Here is a 23,560-nt window from a genome sequence, read left to right as displayed (position 1 = left end):
CCATTCCTCCTGACAGAGCTGGTGTAAATGAGTCAGGTTTGTAGGCCTCCTTGCTCTGTAAACTCTCCTTCCAGACTCATAATAACTTCTTATGGCTGGGGGGCAGTATTGAATAGCTTGGATGAATAAGGTTCCCAGAGGTGCCCAGAATAAACTGCACCTCAGTCCCAGTTGCTAATATATGCTTCTGAAGCTTCTAAAACTGTTTGAATGATGTCTGTGAGTATAACAGACCTCATATGGCAGGCAAAAACCTGAGAAAAAATCCAACCAGGAAGTGGGAAATCTGAGGTTGGTCGATTTTCAACTCAGCCCCTATTGAAGATACAATGGGATATTGGTCATGTTGCACTTCCCAAGGCTTCCACTAGTTGTCAACCTTCTTTAGAAACTTGTTAGATGCTTCTACTATGAAGCGGTCTGAATGAGAGGGGAATGAGTCAGAGGTCTGCCAGCAGTCACGCGCTGGTCACGCCCATTTCACACGAGAGGTATCTCCCGTTCCTTTGCTTTTCTGAAGACAAAGGAATTCTCCGTTTGGACTATTATTGAAGATTTATGTTAAAAACATCCTAAAGATTGATACCATACATCGTTTGACAAGTTTCTACGGACTGTAAAGGAACTTTTTGACATTTCGTCTGCAACTAGTGAACGCACTTCGTGAGTTTTGATTTGTTTACCAAACGCGCTAACAAAAGTAGCTATTTGGACATAAATGATGGACATTATCGAACAAATCAAACATTTATTGTGGAACTGGGATTCCTGGGAGTGCATTCTAATGAAGATCATCAAAGGTAAGTTAATATTTATAATGTTATTTCTGACTTCTGTTGACTCCAACATGGCGGATATATGTATTTGTTGTCTTAGCACCATACTCAGATTATTGCATGCTTTTTCCGTAAAGCTTTTTGGAAATCTGACACAGCGGTTGCATTAAGGAGAAGTGTATCTAAAGTTCCATGCATAACACTTCTATTGTCATCAACATTTATAATGAGTATTTCCATAAATTGATGTGGATCTCTGCAAAATCCCTGGATGCTTTTGGAACTACTGAACATAACGTGCCAATCTATACTGAGATTATTTGATATAAATATGAACTTTATGAAACAAAACAAACATGTATTGTGTAACATGAAGTCCTATGAGTGTCAGCTGATGAAGATCATCAAAGGTTAGTGATTATTTTATCTCCGTTTCTGCTTTTTGTGACTCGTCTCTTTGGCTTTGACCTAACATAATCGTTTGTGGTGCTTTCGCTGTAAAGCCTATTTGAAATCAGACAGTATGGTGGGATTAACAACAAATTACCTTTTAAATGGTATAAGATAAATGTATGTTTGAGGAATTTTAATTATGAGATTTCTGTTGTTTTGAATTTGGCACCCTGCACTTTCATTGGCCGTTGTCATATCGATCACGTTAATGGGATTTCAGCTCTAAGAAGCTCTAAAATCGACTTTCTATTTCGTAACAAAGCCTCCTTCACTCACGCTGCCAAACTTACCCTAGTAAAGCTGACTATCCTACCGATCCTCGACTTCGGCTACAAAATAGCTTCCAATACTCTACTCAGCAAACTGGATGCAGTCTATCAGTGCCATCTGTTTTGTTACCAAAGCCCCCTATACCACCCACCACTGCAACCTGTATGCTCTAGTTGGCTGGCCCTCGCTACATATTCGTCACCAGACCCACTGGCTCCAGGTCATCTATAAGTCTATGCTAGGTAACGCTCCGCCTTATCTCAGCTCACTGGTCACGATAACAACACCCACCCATAGCACGCTCTCCAGCAGGTATATCTCACTGGTCGTCCCCAAAGCCAACACCTCGTTTGGCCGCCTTTCCTTCCAGTTCTCTGCTGCCAATGACTGGAACAAATTGCAAAAATCGCTGAAGCTGGAGACTTATATTATTATATAATTTTGTATTTTTTTATTTTACCTTTATCCTCTCTAGGCAACCCGACGCGCTTGCGTCCCACCTTGCCAACAATAAATGCAAATGCGCTACACCAAATGCTAATAGCACTCGTTAAAACTCAAACGTTCATTAAAATTCACAAACAGGGTACTCAATTCAAGCTACACTCGTTGTGAATCTAGCCAACGAGTCAGTTTTGTAAAATGCTTTTCGGCGAAAGCATGAGTAGCTATTATCTGATAGCAGGCAACACGCCGAAATACCAGAAGGGACGTAAACAAAGGAATTAGCGTAGCCGGCGCTACACAAAACGCAGAAATAAAATATAAAACATTCATTACCTTTGACGAGATTCTTTGTCGGCACTCCTATATGTCCCATAAACATCACTATTGGGTCTTTTTTTCGATTAAATCGGTCCATATATACCCTAAATATCGATCTATGAAAAGTGTGATCCAGGAAAAAAATGCAACGTCATTTTTTTTAAATTAAAAAAGTTGACGATAAACTTTCACAAAACACTTCGAAATATTTTTGTAATCCAACTTTAGGTATTAGTAAACGTTAATAATCTATCAAATTGATCACGGGGCGATGTGTATTCAATAGCTCCACGTCTTGAACTCATGGTCGAAAATTTCTCCTCCAAAACATCCTGTCGGAGACCGGAAGGAATGGGCTCTCTCTTACTCGTTTGACCAAGAAACAAAGCCCAGGCAATTGACAAGACTGGCGACATCGTGTGGAAGCTGTAGGACTTGCAATCTCAGCCCTATGTAATTTGGTTTCCCATAAACAATACATGCAAGTGGCGCATTGATACTTTTTCCAGTTTTCAGTGATCAGTTTTTCTTGCGCTTTTCGATGAAACACAGGCTCTGTTATAGTCACAGCTGTGATTTAACCAGTTTTAGAAACGCCAGAGTGTTTTCTATGCACACATACTAATCATATGCATATATTATATTCCTGGCATGAGTAGCAGGACGCTGAAATGTTGTGCGATTTTTAACAGAATGTTCGAAAAGTAGGGTCTAGGCTTAACAGGTTTTATATAAGTAGGCAAGTCAGTCAAGAAAAAATTATTATTTTCAATGACTGTTCAGGGGCAGAACGACAGATTTGTACCTTGTCAGCTCGGGATTTGAACTTGCAACATTTCAGTTACAACTGCAGAGGTGAAAAACAACTGAAAAAGTTGCATGGGCTGTACTTGGAGGTCAAGTCCAGCCGAGGTCCTGTTGGCCTTTTTGTTCTAAATATTGGAGGTGGTGGGGCCACATCCACCTCCAGCACAGAGTGCCAACGACCCTCCTCCGCTCTGCCAGCAGGTTCCACACTTCCCTTCCTCGGCTTCTTTGTCACCGACTTCACACCTCTAGTTGGCCGGGCGGGGGTAGGTGTGATGCCGGAGACAGCACGGGTCCGGCTGGATGAACCAGCTTCAGTGGGGGATGGGCACCTTGGCAGTATGGGCTCACAATCAGAATCGCTGGGACTGTGAAATAAAGACACAGACACAGATTATATATAGAGTAGGGAACCCAATCACTATGGTGAGGAGCTGTTCCATTCCATGTTTAGATAAAATAAAATGTCAAAAATATCTAACATATACAGACACACAGACACAGATTATATATAGAGTAGGGAAACAATCACTATGGTGAGGAGCTGTTCCATTCCATGTTTAGATAAAATAAAATGTAACAAACATCTAACATATACAGACACACAGACACAGATTATATATAGAGTAGGGAAACAATCACTATGGTGAGGAGCTGTTCCATTCCATGTTTAGATAAAATAAAATGTAAAAAATATCTAATATATACAGACACACAGACACAGACACAGATTATATATAGGGTAGGGAAACAATCACTATGGTGAGGAGCTGTTCCATTCCATGTTTAGATAAAATAAAATGTAACAAACATCTAACATATACAGACACAGACACAGATTATATATAGAGTAGGGAAACAATCACTATGGCGAGGAGCTGTTCCATTCCATGTTTAGATAAAATAAAATGTAAAAAACATCTAACATATACAGACACACAGACACAGACACAGACACAGACACAGATTATATATAGAGTAGGGAAACAATCACTATGGCGAGGAGCTGTTCCATTCTATGTTTAGATAAAATAAAATGTAAAAAACATCTAACATATACAGACACACAGACACAGACACAGACACAGATTATATATAGGGTAGGGAAACAATCACTATGGCGAGGAGCTGTTCCATTCTATGTTTAGATAAAATAAAATGTAAAAAAATATCTAACATATACAGACACACAGACACAGATTATATATAGAGTAGGGAAACAATCACTATGGTGAGGAGCTGTTCCATTCCATGTTTAGATAAAATAAAATGTAAAAAAATATCTAACATATACAGACACACAGACACAGACACAAAGACATACACCCACCCACAATGTAGAGCAATGTGTACTTTACACATTTCATTACTGATGATATTTTTATATATGGCAAATAAAATAAAAACATCTCCAAAACAACTTAAATGAATAATATTTGATATTACTAATTTCAAACAACAGTACTCACCAATCCAACATTGCATCTTCTCCATACAAGAACATCTCCTCAGTTTGCAAGTCAAAAGTATTCTCACTGTCTGAATCATCTTGCAGTAATTCACTGTCACTTTCCCTATCAATTTCTTCAATAATATTGTGTAGATCTGTATATTTTGACTTTGTCTTTGATTTTACAGATTTACTTGCCATAATTCTTCTCTGAAAATGCTCTCAAAACAATACTACTACTACTATTGGTTTGCTTTCGTAGTAAAGCCTTTTTGAAATCTGACATGGTGGCTAGATTAACAAGAGGTTTAGCTTTCATTTGGTCTATTGCACTTCTGATTTAATTCAAGTTAAATATTTATAATAATTACTTGCGTATAAAAATGGCATAATTCTTCTCTGAAAATGCTCTCAAAACAATACTGCTGCGCGTAACCAGTGTCGTGTCTTTGGCTATGCCGCATTAAGTGATATGACATGCTATTCTATAAAATTATTTCTCCGTAGTTAATATCACCTGATTGAGCTAATCATGTAAATGTAATTAACTAGAGTCGGGCACCACAAAATAATATTTATAGAGCTGTTATCTTCCGAATAAACTCTAAAAGACCTAGTAATATTTTACATCAATAGCAGTCAACATTTAATCTTCATTTTACTTCAGTCTCATAATCTGAAAATTGTAAAAAGAACCCTGGCTAACAATTTGAATCAGCAATACAAAATTGGGTTTAATTATTTATTTACTGAATACCTAACTAATCACACAGAATTCACATACACACAATTAATCATAACTTGATTACAAATTACGTCATAAAGCTGGGCTATCGTAAATACAGTATCTTATGCATTCTAAATTACCGGCCATTTGGAAAAGGAAAATACAATAAATAATTACTCTGAGCTGCGCTTCAGTAGGTTGGTGGTAGATGGAAGACCGTGTTGCCAAACCGAGTCCTCTGTAGAATGTCTCTGGTGGTCACTTGGATAAGTTGTAGTAACGTCGTTGTGTGGTAGATGGGATACTCTGTCTGTTTCTTCCTAACCTGTGTTTGCAGCTGCGTTCGCAAACTCAACGGCTAGGAGGTATCACTGTCATGAATAAGAGTTCAAAGTTCATACCATTCGCAACCAAAGCTCATGCTGATGTTGGCTTTGTTCTGTAGATATTATCTGAACCATTCTGACATAGGGGCGGCAGGGTAGCCTAGTGGTTAAAGCGTTGGACTAGTAACCGAAAGGTTGCAAGTTCAAATCCCAGAGCTGACAAGGTACAAATCTGTTGTTCTGCCCCTGAACAGGCAGTTAGGCTGTCATTGAAAATAAGAATTTGTTCTTAACTGACTTGCCTAGTAAAAAATAAAAAATAGGACTGTCATCCTACCTCATTGGAACAGGAAGGTCTATTGTCATCAAGGCTTTATATAGGAAGGGAGATGTTCCTTCACAGAGGCAGGCCACTGAGTGAGCAGCCCTAAATTATGAAAACCCACATATCACATTTTAGAAGCTAAAATCACATTTCATCCCATCACAAATCATTTCATATTCATTTAAATTGAACAACAATTCCATGTGAATCCGATAACTCTGACTCTTTCCACTGTAGAGTTTATGTCATCTTATCATTGATGAGAATGTCTAAGATGACAACCGAAATGACATCATATTCATTAAGTACCACCGCATATGTTCAATTGTTGGAATTACCAGAATATAGTTAATTTCCCCCCACCTACTGATGTTCCCAGAATCTCTATGTTAACCAAGGTTTTTTTAAATGTAACCTCAGTAGGTTAGAAAGAGGAAAAAGGGGGGAGAGGTATTTATGACTGTCATACACCTATCCCCTAGGCCACTGTCATGACACCAGCGTGGCTGCTTCTGGTATAATTGTCAATGGCGAATGGCTGTTTACGCTCGAGTTTCCCACAAAGGCTTGTCTTCCCGGATAGAACCATTACATATTGCCGTTTACCTCAGCTCATTGCCTATCTACCAAGCTAGATTTCAAGTGTAGCCTAGTGTTTAGAGCGTTGGACTAGTAACCGCAAGGTTGTGAGTTCAAACCCCCGAGCTGACAAGGTACACATCTGTCGTTCTGCCCCTGAACAGGCAGTTAACCCACTGTTCCCAGGCCATCATTGAAAATAAGAACTTGTTCTTAACTGACTTGCCTGGTTAAATAAAGGTAAAAAAAAAAATAAAAATAAAAATGGTCATGTCATTGGTGTGCAATGAGGTCATAGTTTGGTGTGTTCAAATCAGTTCCTTTCGGTCAATATTTCCCGGGAAAAGAACCATGCTGTGTTACTAATAAACAGAGGATTGCATTGAAACCAAACATGGTTTGATAAATGTCCATTTAGAGTGAGTAATTACATCGAATATTACCTCCAAAGTTGAAGGACACTGAATTCACGACACAAAATGTTTCTTGTTAGGCTATAAAAATGGATTTTATCGAACAAAACGTCAATTTATTGTTTTGTCGTGACCTTTATTATTGCCAAAAGAAGATGATCTTCAAAGGTAATTGATGAATTTTATTACTATTTCTGAATTTCGTGACTAATCTACTTGGCTTGTAACTGTACGTAATGTTTTGTCTGCTGATCGATAATCGCATGGTTTGCTTTCGCAGTAAAGCCTTTTTGAATTCTGCCATGGTGGCTAGATTAACAAGAGGTTTAGCTTTCATTTGGTCTATTGCACTTCTGATTTAATTAAAGTTAAATATTTATAATAATTACATTTCTGTAATTTTGTCGAAACGTTCCGCGAGCGGAACCCCTGTCCGAGACAGGCTAGGAGACAGAACACGTCTCCTTCCTGAGAGGTATGACGGCTGCTTGGTCCTATGATGTTTATACTTGTGTGCTATTGTTTGTTCAGATGAACGTGGTACCTTCAGATGTTTGGAAATTGCTACCACGGATGAACCAGATTGGTGGAGGTACATACATTTCTTTCTGAGGTCTTGGCTGATTTCTTTTGATTTTCCCATGATGTCAAGCAAAGAGGCACTGAGTTTGAAGGTTGGCCTTGAAATACATCCACAGGTACACCTCAATTTAACTCAAATGATGTCAATTAGCCTATCAGAAGCTTCTAAAGCCATGACATAATTTTCTGGAAATTTCCTAGCTGTTTAAAGGCACAACTTGGTGTAAGTAAACTTCTGACCCAGTGGAATTGTGACACAGTGAGTTATGAGTGAAACAATCTGTCAGTAAACAATTGTTGGAAAAATTACTTGTGTCATGCACAATGTCCTAACTGACTTACCAAAACTATAGTTTGTAAACAAGACATTTGTGGAGTGTTTGAAAAACAAGTTTTAATGATTTCAACCTAAGTGTATGTAAACTTCCGACTTCAACTGTATGTGTAAATTCATCTGAAAATGGAGGTGGTGCTGGCAAATTGTCAAGTTTTTGCCAGTTAACGTCTTATGGTATAGGGGACGCTTGCGTCCCACTCTGCCAAAGCCAGGGAAAATGCAGCGCGGCAAATTCAAATAAATTATATAAAAATCCAACTTTCATTAAATCACACATGTAAGATACTCAATTAAAGCTACATCCGTTGTGGATCCAGCAAGCATGTCAGATTTTAAAAAGGCTTTTCGGCGAAAGCATAAGAAGCTATTATCTGATGATAGCATAACAGTAAACAAAGAGGGTAGCATATTTCAACCCTGCAGGCGCTACACAAAACGCAGAAATAAAATATAAAACATGCCTTACCTTTGACGAGCTTCTTTTGTTGGCACTCCAATATGTCCCATAAACATCACAATTGGTCCTTTTGTTCGATTAATTCCGTCCATATATATCCAAAATGTCAATTTATTTGGTGTTTTTGATCCGGAAAAAAACAGCTACCAAAATGCGCAACGTCACTACAAAATGTTTCAAAAGTTGCCTATAAACTTTGCCAAAATATTTCAAACTACTTTTGTAATACAACTTTCGGCATTTTTAAACGTTAATAATTGATCAAATTGAAGACGGGTCTATCTGTGTTCAATACAGGAACACAACAAACCAAGCTACTTTTCAAGTCTTGCGCGACTCTCAACAGTGTTACGCAGTTCCTAGATGGCCGTACTTCTTCATTGCACAAATGAATAACCTCAACCAAATTCCAATGACTGGTGATATCCAGTGGAAGCGGTAGGAACTGAAAACAAGTCCCTAAGCAATATCGTTTGCCAATGAGACCCACTGACCAGACAGAAACCTAAAAAAAATATATATGAACGGTTAGTCCTCGGGGTTCTGCCTGCTACATAAGTTCTGTTATACACACAGACATGACAACAAACAGTTTTAGAAACTTCAGTGTTTTCTATCCAAATCTACAAATAATATGCCTATCTTATATTCTTGGCATGAGTATCAGGAAGTTGAAATTGGGCACGCTATTTGTCCAAAAGTTAAAATGCTGCCCCCTATACCTTAAGACGTTAAAAAGGTGGCAACCCTACTTTCCAATTCTAACCTAAATAAATACAATGAGACAGAAGGATCTACAGCATAATAAAGATACAGCTGGCTGTCATTAACACTTGTTTTATTCCAATAATAAATTGTAATACTAATGTACAATGAGATCAACATCATACACTTTGGACTGTGAATCAGGCCTAACTGCCAACTTTGTATCCTTGGGAACAAAGCAGTGGAAAGGGGGATTAATAACAAAAACATTATAGACAAGCAAAACACCACCAACAAGGAAAGCAATCATATCACAACCCAACTGAACCAGACCAGATGTCTTAAAAAAATAGGTCATAGTAGGGTTAAAGTTCACACAAAAAAACAAAGAAAAAAGATCAGAAATACTCCAAGTGATGAAAAACAGGTGAGAATACCACTGCCCCCTTACAGCAGCAGGACAGAAAAAACAGCAGCATGCACAAAACAAAGCCTCCCAATTCACAACACCTAACACCCGTTTCTCATTCATTTTTAATGAAGTATAATAAGTTCCAGCAACAGAGCAGAAACCCGATCTTCGGTCCCACAGGGTGACTCCTTCAGATGATCTCACAAACACTACTCTCCTTTTAATCCCTTCTACTCTTTCTTTATACTGTACCGAGAACCTGTTTGGTCTGGAGACAGTGCTGAATATTCACTACAGTACATGGCGAGGGCAACAGTGCAATCTCCAACTCTGTTTCTTAATGAGCGTTCAGTGCAAAAACCCATTGAAATCGTCATTCATGTTTAGAGGAGAAAAGCTTAGGGAATGTACTCATCTCAGAACCCAGAACCACATCTCCTTTGAACAGTCTGTCGCAAGAAAGTTTCACTAGTTGCATCCTATGAGAAATCACAACCTTATTTAAAGACTTCATAAGCCAGTATAATAGAATGACAAATAGGCTTACCTTTGACCATGAGAGTCCCGGAGCTGCTTGCCACTCCAAACTGGTTTCTTGCCACACATGTGTAAAGGCCTGCATCTGGTCTGGTTGAATTCTGTATCCAGAGGTTTCCGTTATCAAGAATGGAAACTCTGCAAGCAGAAAAAGCAGAACGATTATGTAACATTATGATACATTTTTTGTTCATTGCATTACCACAATTCTTTCCCACTTGTTTGCAGTCTGTGAATTTGTCAAAAAAATGTAAGTACACTTTTTGCATTGTTCATCATGCATGGGCATTCCTCGGAGAGAAAGGCAATTAGTCCAGCAGTGCAATATCAGAAATGGTATATCAATAGCATTGGTTTGATTGGCTTCTTTCTATTCTAACAGGAGTTAGATAAACATACATTTGAAGTGGGAAGTTTACATACACCGTAGCCAAATACATTTAAACTCAGTTTTCACAATTCCTGACATTTAATCCTAGTAAAAATTCCATGTCTTAGGTCAGTTAGGATTACCACTTTATTTTTAGAATGTGAAATGTCAGAATAATAGTAGAGATAATTATTTATTTCAGCTTTTATTTCTTTCATCACATTCCCAGCGGGTCAGAAGTTTACATACACTCAATAAGTATTTAGTAGCATTGCCTTTAAATTGTTTAACTTGGGTCGAACATTTTGGGCAGCCTTTACATTAGCTTCCCACAATAAGTTGGGTGCATTTTGGCCCATTCCTCCTGACAGAGCTGGTGCAACTGAGTCAGGTTTGTAGGCCACCTTGCTCGCACACACTTTTTCAGTTCTGCCCACACATTTTCTACAGGATTGAGGTCAGGGCTTTGTGATGGCCACTCCAATACCTTGACTTTGTCCTTAAGCTATTTTGCCACAACTTTGAAAGTATGCTTGGGGTCATTGTCCATTTGGAAGACCCGTTTTCGACCAAGCTTCAACTTCCTGACTGATGTCTTGAGATATTGCTTCAATATATTCACGTAATTTTCCTTCCTCAAGATGCCATCTATTTTGTAAAGTGTACCAGTCCCTCCTGCAGCAAAGCACCCCCACATGATGATGCCACCCCCGTGCTTCACGGTTGGGATGGTGTTCTTCGGCTTGCAAGTCGTCCTCTTTTTCTTCCAAATATAACAATGGTCATTATGGCCAAAAAGTTCTATTTTTGTTTCATCTTTGTCCCCATGGGCAGTTGCAAACCGTAGTCTGGCTTTATTATGGCGGTTTTTGAGCAGTGGCTTCTGCTGAGCAGACTTTCAGGTTATGTCGATATAGGACTCGTTTTACTGTGGATATAGATACTTTTGTACCCGTTTCCTCCAACATCTTCACAAGGTCCTTTGCTGTTGTTCTGGGATTGATTTGCACTTTTCGCACCAAAGTACGTTAATCTCTAGGACACAGAATGTGTCTCCTTCCTGAGCGGTATGATCTGTCTGTAAACAATTGTCTGTAAACAATTGTTGGTAAAATTACTTATGTCATGCACAAAGTAGATGTCCTAACCCACTTGCCAAAACTACAGTTTGTTAACAAGAAATTTGTGGAGTGGTTAAAAATAATTGTTCTCTCCGGCTGGAGCAGTCTACTATTTTGAATTAACCAATAAATTAAATCAATCAATCAAATCATCAATACATTCCCACTATTGGTCTTCTTGTATGTCTAGGTGTCACTCAAAGAAATGATCAAAACTACGAATAAGACAATCGAAATGTAACTATGGTGACTGAGAAAGTTCTCAAACATTTCTAATTGTGCTTTGTTCTTTTATAAGTGATAAAATGAGACAACGTGTTCAAACAGCTGATTTATGGCTCTGAACGAACTCTATTTGACTCTTTGCAAACTGGAATCCACACATCCTGAGGCTGCATTCATTGTAGCTGGGGATTTTAACAAGGCTAATCTGAAAACAAGACTCCCTAAATTGTATCAGCATATCGATTGCGCAACCAGGGCTGGCAAAACCTTGGATCATTGCTATTCTAACTTCCGCGACGCATATAAGGCCCTGCCCCGCCCTCCTTTCGGAAAAGCTGACCACAACTCCATTTTGTTGATCCCTGCCTACAGACAGAAACTAAAACAAGAAGCTCCCACTCTGAGGTCTGTCCAACGCTGGTCCGACCAAGCTGATTCCACACTCCAAGACTGCTTCCATCACGTGGACTGGGATATGTTTCGTATTGCGTCAGACAACAACATTGACGAATACGCTGATTCGGTGTGCGAGTTCATTAGAACATGCGTTGAAGATGTCGTTCCCATAGCAATGATTAAAACATTCCCAAACCAGAAACTGTGGATTGATGGCAGCATTCGCGTGAAACTGAAAGCGTGAACCACTGCTTTTAATCAGGGCAAGGTGACTGGAAACATGATCAAATACAAACAGTGCAGCTATTCCCTCCGCAAGGCTATCAAACAAGCTAAGCGTCAGTATAGAGACAAAGTAGAATCTCAATTCAACGGCTCAGACACAAGAGGTATGTGTCTACAGTCAATCACGGACTACAAAAAGAAAACCAGCCCAGTCACGGACCAGGATGTCTTGCTCCCAGGCAGACTAAATAACTTTTTTGCCCGCTTTGAGGACAATACAGTGCCACTGACACGGCCTGCAACGAAAACATGCGGACTCTCCTTCACTGCAGCCGAGTTGAGTAAGACATTTAAACGTGTTAACCCTCGCAAGGCTGCAGGCCCAGACGGCATCCCCAGCCGCGCCCTCAGAGCATGCGCAGACCAGCTGGCTGGTGTGTTTACGGACATATTCAATCAATCCCTATCCCAGTCTGCTGTTCCCTCATGTTTCAAGAGGGCCACCATTGTTCCTGATCCCAAGAAAGCTAAGGTAAGTGAGCTAAACGACTACCGCCCCGTAGCACTAACTTCCGTCATCATGAAGTGCTTTGAGAGACGAGTCAAGGACCATATCACCTCCACCCTACCTGACACCCTTGACCCACTCCAATTTGCTTACCGCCCAAATAGGTCCACAGACGATGCAATCTCAACCACACTGCACACTGCCCTAACCCATCTGGACAAGAGGAATACCTATGTGAGAATGCTGTTCATCGACTACAGCTCGGCATTTAACACCATAGTACCCTCCAAGCTCGTCATCAAGCTCGAGACCCTGGGTCTTGCCCCCACCCTATGCAAATGGGTACTGGACTTCCTGACGGGCCGCCCCCAGCTGGTGAGGGTAGGTAACAACATCTCCACCCCGCTGATCCTCAACACTGGGGTCCCACAAGGGTGCGTTCTGAGCCCTCTCCTGTACTCCCTGTTCACCCACGACTGCGTGGCCACGCACGCCTCCAACTCAATCATCAAGTTTGCGGACGACACAGTGGTAGGCTTGATTACCAACAACGTCGAGACGGCCTACAGGGAGGAGGTGAGGGCCCTCGGAGTGTGGTGTCAGGAAAATAACCTCACACTCAACGTCAACAAAACTAAGGAGATGATTGTGAACTTCAGGAAACAGCAGAGGGAACACCCCCCTATCCACATCGATGGAACAGTAGTGGAGAGGGTAGTAAGTTTTAATTTCCTCGGCATACACATCACAGACAAACTGAATTGGTCCACCCACACAGACAGCATCGTGAAGAAGGCGCAGCAGCGCCTCTTCAACCTCAGGAGGCTGAAGAAATTCGGCTTGTCACCAAAAGCACTCACAAACTTCTACAGATGCACAATCGAGAGCATCCTCGCAGGCTGTATCACCGCCTGGTACGGCAACTGCTCCGCCCACAACCGTAAGGCTCTCCAGAGGGTAGTGAGGTCTGCACAACGCATCACCGGGGGCAAACTACCTGCCCTCCAGGACACCTACACCACCCGATGTTACAGGAAGGCCATAAAGATCATCAATGACCACAACCACCCGAGCCACTCCCTGTTCACCCCGCTTTCATCCAGAAAGCGAGGTCAGTACAGGTGCATCAAAGCTGGGACCGAGAGACTGAAAAACAGCTACTATCTCAAGGCCATCAGGCTGTTAAACAGCCACCACTAACATTGAGTGGCTGCTGCAAACACACTGACTCAACTCCAGCCACTTTAATAATGGGAATTGATGGGAAATGATGTAAAATATATCACTAGCCACTTTAAACAATGCTACCTAATATAATGTTTACATACCCTACATTATTCATCTCATATGTATACGTAGCCTGTACTCTATATCATCTACTGCATCTTTATGTAATACATGTATCACTAGCCATTTTAACTATTCCACTTTGTTTACATACCCTACATTACTCATCTCGTATGTATATACTGTAGTCGATACCATCTACTGTATCTTGCCTATGCTGCTCTGTACCATCACTCATTCATATATCTTTATGTACATATTCTTTATCCCCTTACACTTGTGTGTATAACCTCTTGGAACTCTAGGGGCGCAATTTCATTTTTGGATGAAAAACGTTCCCGTTTTAAACAAGATATTTTGTCACAAAAAGATGCTCGACTATGCATATAATTGCTACTGTTCGAAAGAAAACACTCTGACGTGTCCAGAAATACAAAGATCTTCTCTGTGCGTGCCCTTTAACGTGAGCTTCAGGCAAAACCAAGATGAGATGGCATCCAGGAAATGACAAGGATTTTTGAGGCTCTGTTTGTCATGATCTCCTTATATGGCTGTGAACGCAAGAGGAATGAGTCTGCCCTTTCTGTCGTTTCCCCAAGGTGTCTGCAGCATTGTGACGTATTTGTAGGCAGATCATTGGAAGATTGACCATAAGAGACCACATTTACCACGTGTCCGCCCGGTGTCCTGCGCCGAAATTGGTGCGCAAAAGTCACCTGCCAGTATTTTTCCAAACAATACAGAGAGTAAAGCAAGCTTCCACGAACTGCATGTCAATGAAGAGATATGTGAAAAAACACCTTGAGGACTGATTCCAAACAACGTTTGCCATGTTTCGGTCGATATTATGTAGTTAATCCGGAAAAAGTTTTACGTTGTAGGTGACTGCATTTTCGGTTCGTTTCAGTAGCCAGGCGCAATGTAGAAAACGGAACGATTTCACACAGACGCTCCACTGCGCATTTGGTGTGTAACTGAGAGTCTCCTCATTGAAAACATCAGAAGCTCTTCAAAGGTAAATGATTTTATTTATTTGGTTATCTTTCAGTTATTCAAAAACACTGCGCAATTTCTATGGTTCAAAAGTATTTTGAAAATCTGAGATGACAGTGTTGTTAAGAAAAGGCTAAGCTCCTTTTAATTTTATTTGCATTTTCAGAAATCGTTACATCTAATGAGCCTGAGGCTTTAGTCTCCCGGATCAAAAGGGATAAATGAATTTTATTTTATTTGGTTATTACTGCATTGTTTTTGTTAACATCTGAAAATGTTAAAATTTGATTTGATTTGATTTGTGGAACTGGCCAACATGTCACTTTAAACAATGTCACTTTAAATAATGCCACTTTAATAATGTTTATATATCTTAGTATATACTTTTTCATACCGCATACTCTTACACAAATTAGTCAATTTCATATGGTTCATTAAAATTGTTATATTACATATTTTGAAAATCTGAGATGACCATGTGTTGTTAAGAAAAGGCTAAGCTTGAGAATGATTCAACCAAACTCCAGATTTTCCTAAATAAGCATTATTTTCATTTTTTATTAAACTGTGGTGGATTCTAATTATCTGATTTTCAGAAATCGTTAAAAGTCATGTATGAGTTAGGGTGGCCTCATTATGCTAATGAGCTTCAGGCTATAACTGTATACAGGGTTTTTTCAATGACTGAATGTGTTTGACTCACCCTGAGGAATTCAACAAAGCACTTTAAATGATCCACTATCTTGTTAATTTACTATAATCAAACGTGAACAAAACAAATAACACTGGAGCGATTTGTCCTACACAAATATATTATGGCCTTTAATGGCCAAGAGGTTAATGATTCAACCAAAAATAAATAGTGAACATGGAAGCAGGGCAGTGTCGGAAAAATGGGAAGACCAATGCATAAATATATGCCACTTTAATAATGTTTATATATCTTACATTAGCCCCTATTTTTAGAAAAACTGCACATTTGCTATGTAACTGAGAGTTTGTGTTGAAAACAAACTCATTTTGTTTCCTAAAAGTAAAAAGAAAAAAAAGTCAAATAACCTGTTTTGAATTCCGAAGCTCTTCAAAGAAACTCACTAATGATTTTATTTATTTGGTTATCAATGGCTTTTGTGGCTGAAAAAAATGTCTTAGGATACAGTGCCTTGCGAAAGTATTCGGCCCCCTTGAACATAAAGATATAAAACTGTATGTTTTTGTAAGAATCAAAACAAGTGGGATGCTACATTAATTGGATGTTTCAAACTTTTTAACAAATCAAAAACTGAGCTACTTTGCTGCGATTACAGCTACTCTTACACATCGAGAGATTGAAATTTTTTTGATTCCTCCTTGCAAAACAGCTTTGAGGTTGGATGGAGAGTCAAAAACAGCATTTTCAGTTTTTCCACAGATTCTCGATTCTGACTTTGACTGACACCTGGATATGTTTAAGAACCATTCCATTGTAGATTTTGCTTTATGTTTTGGATCATTGTCTTTTTGGAAGACAAATCTCCGTAGTCTCAGGTCTTTTGCAGACTCCATCAGGTTTTCTTGAATGGTCCTGTATTTTGCTCCATCCATCTTCCCATATTTTAACCATCTTCCCTGTCCCTGCTGAAAAAGCAGGCCCAAACCATGATGCTGCCACCACCATGTTTGGCAGTGGGGATGGTGTGTTCAGGGTGATGAGCTGTTTGCTCATTGTTGCCAAAAAGTTCAATATTGGTTTCATCTGACCAGATCACCTTCTTCCACATGTTTGGTGTGTCTCCCAGGTGGCTTGTGGCAAACTTTAAACGCCACTTTTTATGGATATCTTTAAGAAATGGCTTTCTTCTTGCCACTCTTCCATAAAGGCCAGATTTGTGCAATATATGACTGATTGTTGTCCTATGGACAGAGTCTCCCACCTCAGCTGTAGATCTCTGCAGTTCATCCAGGGTGATCATGGGCCTCTTGGCTGCATCTCTGATCAGTCTTCTCCTTGTATGAGCTGAAAGTTTAGAGGGACGGCCAGGTCTTGGTAGATTTGCAGTGGTCTGCCTCCTTGGGATGTTTAAAGCTTGGGAAATCTTTTTGTATCCAAATCCGGCTTTAAACTTCTTCACAACAGTATCTCGGACCTGCCTGGTGTGTTCCTTGTTCTTCATGATGCTCTCTGCGCTTTTAACGGACCTCTGAGACTATCACAGTGCAGGTGCATTTATACGGAGACTTGATTACACACAGGTGGATTGTATTTATCATCATTAGTCATTTAGGTCAACATTGGATCATTCAGAGATTCTCACTGAACTTCTGGAGAGAGTTTGCTGCACTGAAAGTAAAGGGGCTGAATAATTTTGCACGCCCAATTTTTCAGTTTTTGATTTCTTAAAAAAGTTTGAAATATCCAATAAATGTTGTTCCACCTCACGATTGTGTCCCACTTGTTGTTGATTCTTCACAAAAAAATACAGTTTTATATCTTTATGTTTGAAGCCTGAAATGTGGCAAAAGGTCGCAAAGTTCAAGGGGGCCAAATACTTTCGCAAGGCACTGTAGCTGTGTCAAGAAAAATAACAATTGTAGTGCACATCAACGTTGGTATAGTTCTGGTAAACAAAGAGACTGAGTAAATAGGGCAACAACACATTGTTTTAACTAGATCAAGCTCCGACCTGATTTAAGACTACATCTCCAGCACATGGCTCACAGTAATGCCTCATATAACTCAATACCTGCATTTGTGTGCTTGGCTCTATATATTTCCACAATCCCCATATCCCCTGGGACAAAGGGACAATAATATGACAAGTGCATATTATGAGAGACGCTCTACAGAGAGAATACAAGTGGGACTATACACAAACACTATGCCTCATAGTATGCCTCTCTTACTGCAAGATACATCTCTTGACGGACTTTCTCCTCGGTCACACACTGAAATGTCTGTACACTGTGTCCTTACGGCTTGTTATCAGTGACTCATTGACTGACATTACATGAATGGGAAAGGCATTATTAGTATACCTTGAAGTTGGCTTTGAAGCTGGTGTTAGAGGAGCTGAGGTAAACTACAAGTCAAGTAAGGGAAGTCTTCCAGTTGTACTCCTCCTCTCCCTTGTGAATCAACCTCTAGATAACATGTCTGTCTGATCTGCCCACGGTCTCAGGAGAGCCTTCCTCCCTTCCTACCTTCCTCCCTGAATGAGAGGATGCTGCGGAGGAGGATGTATCAATAATTCACAGGTGAGATGAACACAAGTGCTACTCTTTTCATCTCAGCCTCACACAAAGTTAATGGCTGCCGTTATAAACCTTTCCGAAGAAGAGAGACAATTATTTCCAACAAGATGGGAAAAGCCCCCCAAAACTACTCATGTTATAAAAACAATACAAACAAAAATCATGTATTGGGGAAGTAACGGGGAAAGAGACTGGACAGTGTTCATCTTTAATGTCCTGTAAGAAGATGAAAGACAAATAACATCAGTCATAGAGAAACCATTGCTCCTACTACTGTTTATTGCAAATTGCCGGAAACTGTAAAAGTAAAACTAACAACACTTCTTTTCTGACATTCTCTTTGAGACATCACCGCTACGACTGAAGACGAAATTACGGTCCGTGAGACAGAAGCTTTCAGCTGACAGTACTTGTAAAACAAGCTTTGTTTTTACTACCTCCTAATTCAAGGACATTTTACATTTCCATTTGTGTCATTTAGCAGATGCTCTTATCCAGAGCGAATTACAGAGGCAGTTTGAGTTAAGTGCCTTGCTCAAGGGCACCGGCAGATTTTTCATCTAGTCGGCCACAAGGACATTGGCCTTTGATTTTAGACAAACAGCAATTTGATGTGGACAATTGTCTGTACTGTAAAAAAAAATGTTTTACTGAAAAGCACATGTATTGTGCAAAGGAAATGCTAGATGTGTGTTGGATGTTTTCATGACAAAACCATTTACCAGAAATGATTAAAAATGATGGTGGCAGCACTACACTGAAATGAAGAGAGTGTTTCATGTTGGGTTTGATGCACACAAACAGTTAGAATTGCTGATGATGTCAATATTGGCATAACAGAAATACAACGATTTACCGAATGTCCTAATAGGTGCATATATGAAGGTAGCATTGGTAAACACCACCATTCACAAATATACAAACACACCCTGCCCATCTCAGAGCCTGATCGAACGGGTGACTGCATGGTCTCTGTGTGCTCATCATTAGTAGAGTAAATAAAACAGGACTGTAAAAATCGGGGTTAAGATTCCATCAGTAGAATTACTCAGCCATGAGGCCATGTGAAAAAAGGCTTCACAAAATAATGAACCTCGGCTAAGGTGCGTTACACTCTGTGTGTATTGCATCTCTACAATCTCCCCATCTGGTTTAGTCCAACCACCACTCGCGCCATGCAATTTCCAAACACAAGCCTCATCCACCATTCATCCGGCACATTAAATAGTATTTCAGGGCATGGGTTTCACTGTGTCTGCCACTATAGCTGTGTGCACCCTGTATTTAGTTTACAGATAAGGAGAGATATGCATTAAAGAATGTTGCTTGTCCTGGTCCACGCTGACCTACCTGCAGGTGGTGTTGGTAATCATGATTGTATCAAAGCGTCAGTGGTAGTAACACTGCTCCAGGGGAGAATAGGAAAGGCTCGGATGAGGTGTCTACAGGGGCAAAGGCTAGGTCACCCTATCCTCTGAACTGGACAAAAGGTTGGACCCAACTCTGAAGTGTACGGAAGGAAAGTCTGACATCCCAAGATAAACGGACAGTCTGTCTCTCCCCAGGTTCCCCACAGAGCTCTGTGTTTGAGAGGAATGGCCTTGGCAGACACTTAAATCAAGTCAAACTGCACAGATTTGACAAAGCAAAACCACAGCTGGAGTGTATGGTGCAGAATGCACTATGTAGTTCACCTGAATGGGGAAGGTTCTGAGAAGTCTATTTTCACAGTTCCATCAAGACAAATCCAGAGATAGTACCACTGCTTCCCATGTTGTCAACCCCAAGGTTAACAGGCATTACAGTCCACAATAATATGTGTGACAATGAGGTGTTTTTTTTATCACAGACAACAAACCAATTGCCTGATGTTGCTAAAATAGGGACACCTGGGCATTTACCTGGGACAATTCTCCAATAGCACTGTAATTGATATAGATGTTTGACTTACGCAGGATTGTCCCAATACCTTTTAGCTTGTCACATGCATTATTAGTTCTACCAAACTATTCAGGAATTTATGTTATGATAGAAAGTGAACTCGAACGTGTAACGGTTTTCGTCCTCCTCTTCTGTGGAGGAGTAGGAAGGATCAGACCAATACGCAGCGTGGTAAGTGTTCGTCATATTTTTTATCAAAACTGACCACTACACAAACTGAAAACAAACAGTTCTGTGTGGAAAACACAGACACAGAAAACAATCCCCCACAACCAAAATGGGGAAAACAGGCTACCTAAGTATGATTCTTAATCAGAGACAACGATCGACAGCTGCCTCTGATTGAGAACCATACCAGGCCAAACACAGAAATACAACATAGAAAAAAGAACAGACTACCCACCCCAACTCACGCCCTGACCAAACTAATACAAAGACATAATAAAGGAACTAAGGTCAGAACGTGACAGAACGTCACTCTAACTTCAAAGCCTACACATTTCTTAAATAGAAGAAAGTTGGAATTGTTGCACTACTTATCAACAATAATGATGTGATGAACAGAGCAGTACGTCATGAAGAGTGACGCTGAGAATAACAGCCATGAATAAAACACAATGCTTGGAAGTGCCTCAAGCCACTGTTAAAAGGCCTACCGTATAGAGATCCTTTGCCTACGTCAATCAGAGTAGAATAACAGTATGAGAAGTGCATCTGGAGCCAGGGTTACACAGAGCTCTAGCTGAGTGTACACGTCTGACAGAAGGAAGAAGTATGATTGACAGTAAGTAAGGACTCATTCCCCTTGACACAGTACAGATGACTTACCCTGCAACTAGCAGAATGCACTGAGTGGGTTCTTTTTTATGTTTTCAGTTACATTAAAATGGAGGAAGAAAGAAAGAGTGAGAGTCGCAGGCTATACGTTAAATTACATTTCATTTCAGTTTTCACTGGGTTGACCCTTGTCTCCAGGGTACTCTGTAGCATTAAGGTTTCCATGGAAATACACAGCTTTCTGAAAACACAGCAAGGGGACAGTGGTGTTGGCTTGAAAAGGAAGCAATAATCTCCACTTTGTGAAACAAATACACTGTAGTGCCAAACGCTCCCTCTGACACCACCTTCATCTAAAAAGAGACATGACAAATGATTCCACATGGAGCTGACACACACGTGTTCATGGCTAATGTAACCTAGGCCTGCTATAGTAACATGCCATAATTCATAGGCCTTTCTAAGATAATACTTTTACACGTTTTGGTATAATCATTGACAATAATTGTTTTAAACTATGCCAGCTAGAACATATACCTTATGCCAAAAGCATGGGAAATCACACACTTTATAGTCAAACTCTACAGAAGAGAAGTACACAAGAAAAACTTTCTTCTACAGCACATACTGTTCCCGGGCATAAAGTCTGTTTACTTGTTATCAGCCCCCTCCTCATAATGAAACTATACCAATGCAATCTGAATGCAAACACTGGGGGAAAAAACACTTTCTAAGGAATTATTGTGTGTTGGAATTAAACACTGTGCAGAGCGCACTGCTTATTACAGGTAGCTGTCTTAATCAAACCTCCTGATTTAGATTGTCTTAATTCCCGGCTGTGGAACAGGAGAACAGGATGGGATTGTGTGTGTAATTGCATTCAAAGGAGAGGAGTGTATATCTGTCTGGTCCACAGAGGGCCATGTGGATGTGCTGCTACAGCTACATGATCCTTCCTCTAATCACAAATTGCCCTCAGAGTTTATTTCCTTCCACTGATATTCATCTCCTCCTCATGCGCTGGCTGAGGTATCCTTCAGGAATTAAAGAGCACTCACACACGTGTTCCAAAGAAATTGTCGGAGGAACCAAGATGGATTACTTGTGCTGTGCTGGCGGATTCTCTCTTTGAAAAATGATATCAGCAGCAGTCTCTCCCAGATAAAACAAATCATCCCAGAGAGGAGAACATAGGACGTAGACAGGTAAAGAGGGTTTTGACCTAATCTCAGCAAACATCTTTAAATTAACTTTTGCTCCAGGTCGAGATTTATTTGGGTTAAGCCGATCAACTATTTTTGCTTGAGCTTGTTTTACAAGCCTTACAAGAAAGGGAACAAGAGTTCCACTAACTAGATATGGTACAGTTGGTTGAACTAGTGCAAATGATCAGAAATAGCTTGATCATTAAGGGTCAAATCAAATAACTGAAGTATGCGAGTGCACCTCATGTTTATACATACACCTTTCACTGACATCAATGAACATGATAAGCTAATAAAAATAGTTAATCGATTTTTATACTCATTATAATAGTCTGTAAATATTAAATCATCTGTGATCAATTTGATGTGTGTCTTATTAATTGACTTTTTGGCAATGAAATCATCAATACACATGAATCCTCTACACACTAGCACTGTACATCTTGATAGATCAAGCAAAAGTCAGCTGTTAAAATGATTTAAGACACATTTAAGCAGTGATAAAATCCACAACATAATTTAGGGGAAAATCAAGACTGTACAGGGGACAGTATGTGTGTGTTAGATTTGTGGGTGTGTGTCTGTGTTTGCATGTGCTCCTGTCAGTGTGTCTATGCATGTGTGTGTGTGTGCAATTGAACATGTTTGTTTGTGCGCGTGTGTGTACTCCGGCAGAGCGGTAATCCTAGGCCTGTTCTCGTCCTCAGGTGGGAGGGCCATTCCCCTTCATGTGACATTCCCAGCCCTGCCAACATCAGACTGACTCTGAAGAGGGAGGCTAACGCTAAATGAGCATGAGCACCATCAGCTGCCCATACAACCTATCAAGTGGTGTGTCTCCCTTCAAAGTGAGATGCATTTCTTTGGCTGCAGAACCTCTCAAAATTTCGCTCGGAATATGGCGTGGTACAGACACCTCCACAGAGCTCCAGATCTCCACTTTATCCAAGCAGATGTTCAATTAGAATCAATCAAGGACACTTAATCATGTCTGAGAAATGACTGAGTGCAGAATCGTTGATACTAAGTCAATGTAAGTAAATGCATCACAAGCTTCCTCAGAGGATGCTAATAAAAATGTGCTGATACTTGTTCCACGTTTGGTTTCCTTCCTGACATTGATTCATTCTGGAGTGCGTCTGGCATAGCAGATGGGTGTGTGAATTGGAGTTCACTCTGGCAGACATCATTTATGCGAGAGCCATCTCCATGTCCTCCTTCTTTGTAGGTAGAGATTTCAATGGGTCATAAGCATGGCTACATCTGAGGCCATCTCACTCCCGTCCTTGTCTCCCTCAATACGACGGAGTCAACACCCTGATGCAGAAATTCCTGCTGTGCCTTACTTCCACCACTCAAC

General features: G+C 40.3%; 1 protein-coding gene across 1 annotated transcript in view; it reads right to left on the bottom strand.

Annotated features, from left to right (window-relative positions):
• LOC135540235 (contactin-4-like) overlaps window positions 1-23,560 on the bottom strand; it is a 221,377-nt gene that overhangs the window by 23,929 nt on the left and 173,888 nt on the right. The window contains exon 11 of the mRNA XM_064966751.1: window positions 9,932-10,059. Within this exon, the coding sequence (XP_064822823.1) occupies window positions 9,932-10,059 (128 nt within the window). The remainder of the gene's footprint in view (window positions 1-9,931; window positions 10,060-23,560) is intronic.

Source organism: Oncorhynchus masou, chromosome 5 (assembly GCF_036934945.1).
Source record: "Oncorhynchus masou masou isolate Uvic2021 chromosome 5, UVic_Omas_1.1, whole genome shotgun sequence".
Taxonomy (NCBI): Eukaryota; Metazoa; Chordata; class Actinopteri; order Salmoniformes; family Salmonidae; genus Oncorhynchus; species Oncorhynchus masou.
The sequence above is the reverse complement of the archived record's forward strand: the minus strand, read 5'-3'. Positions and strand labels throughout refer to the sequence as shown.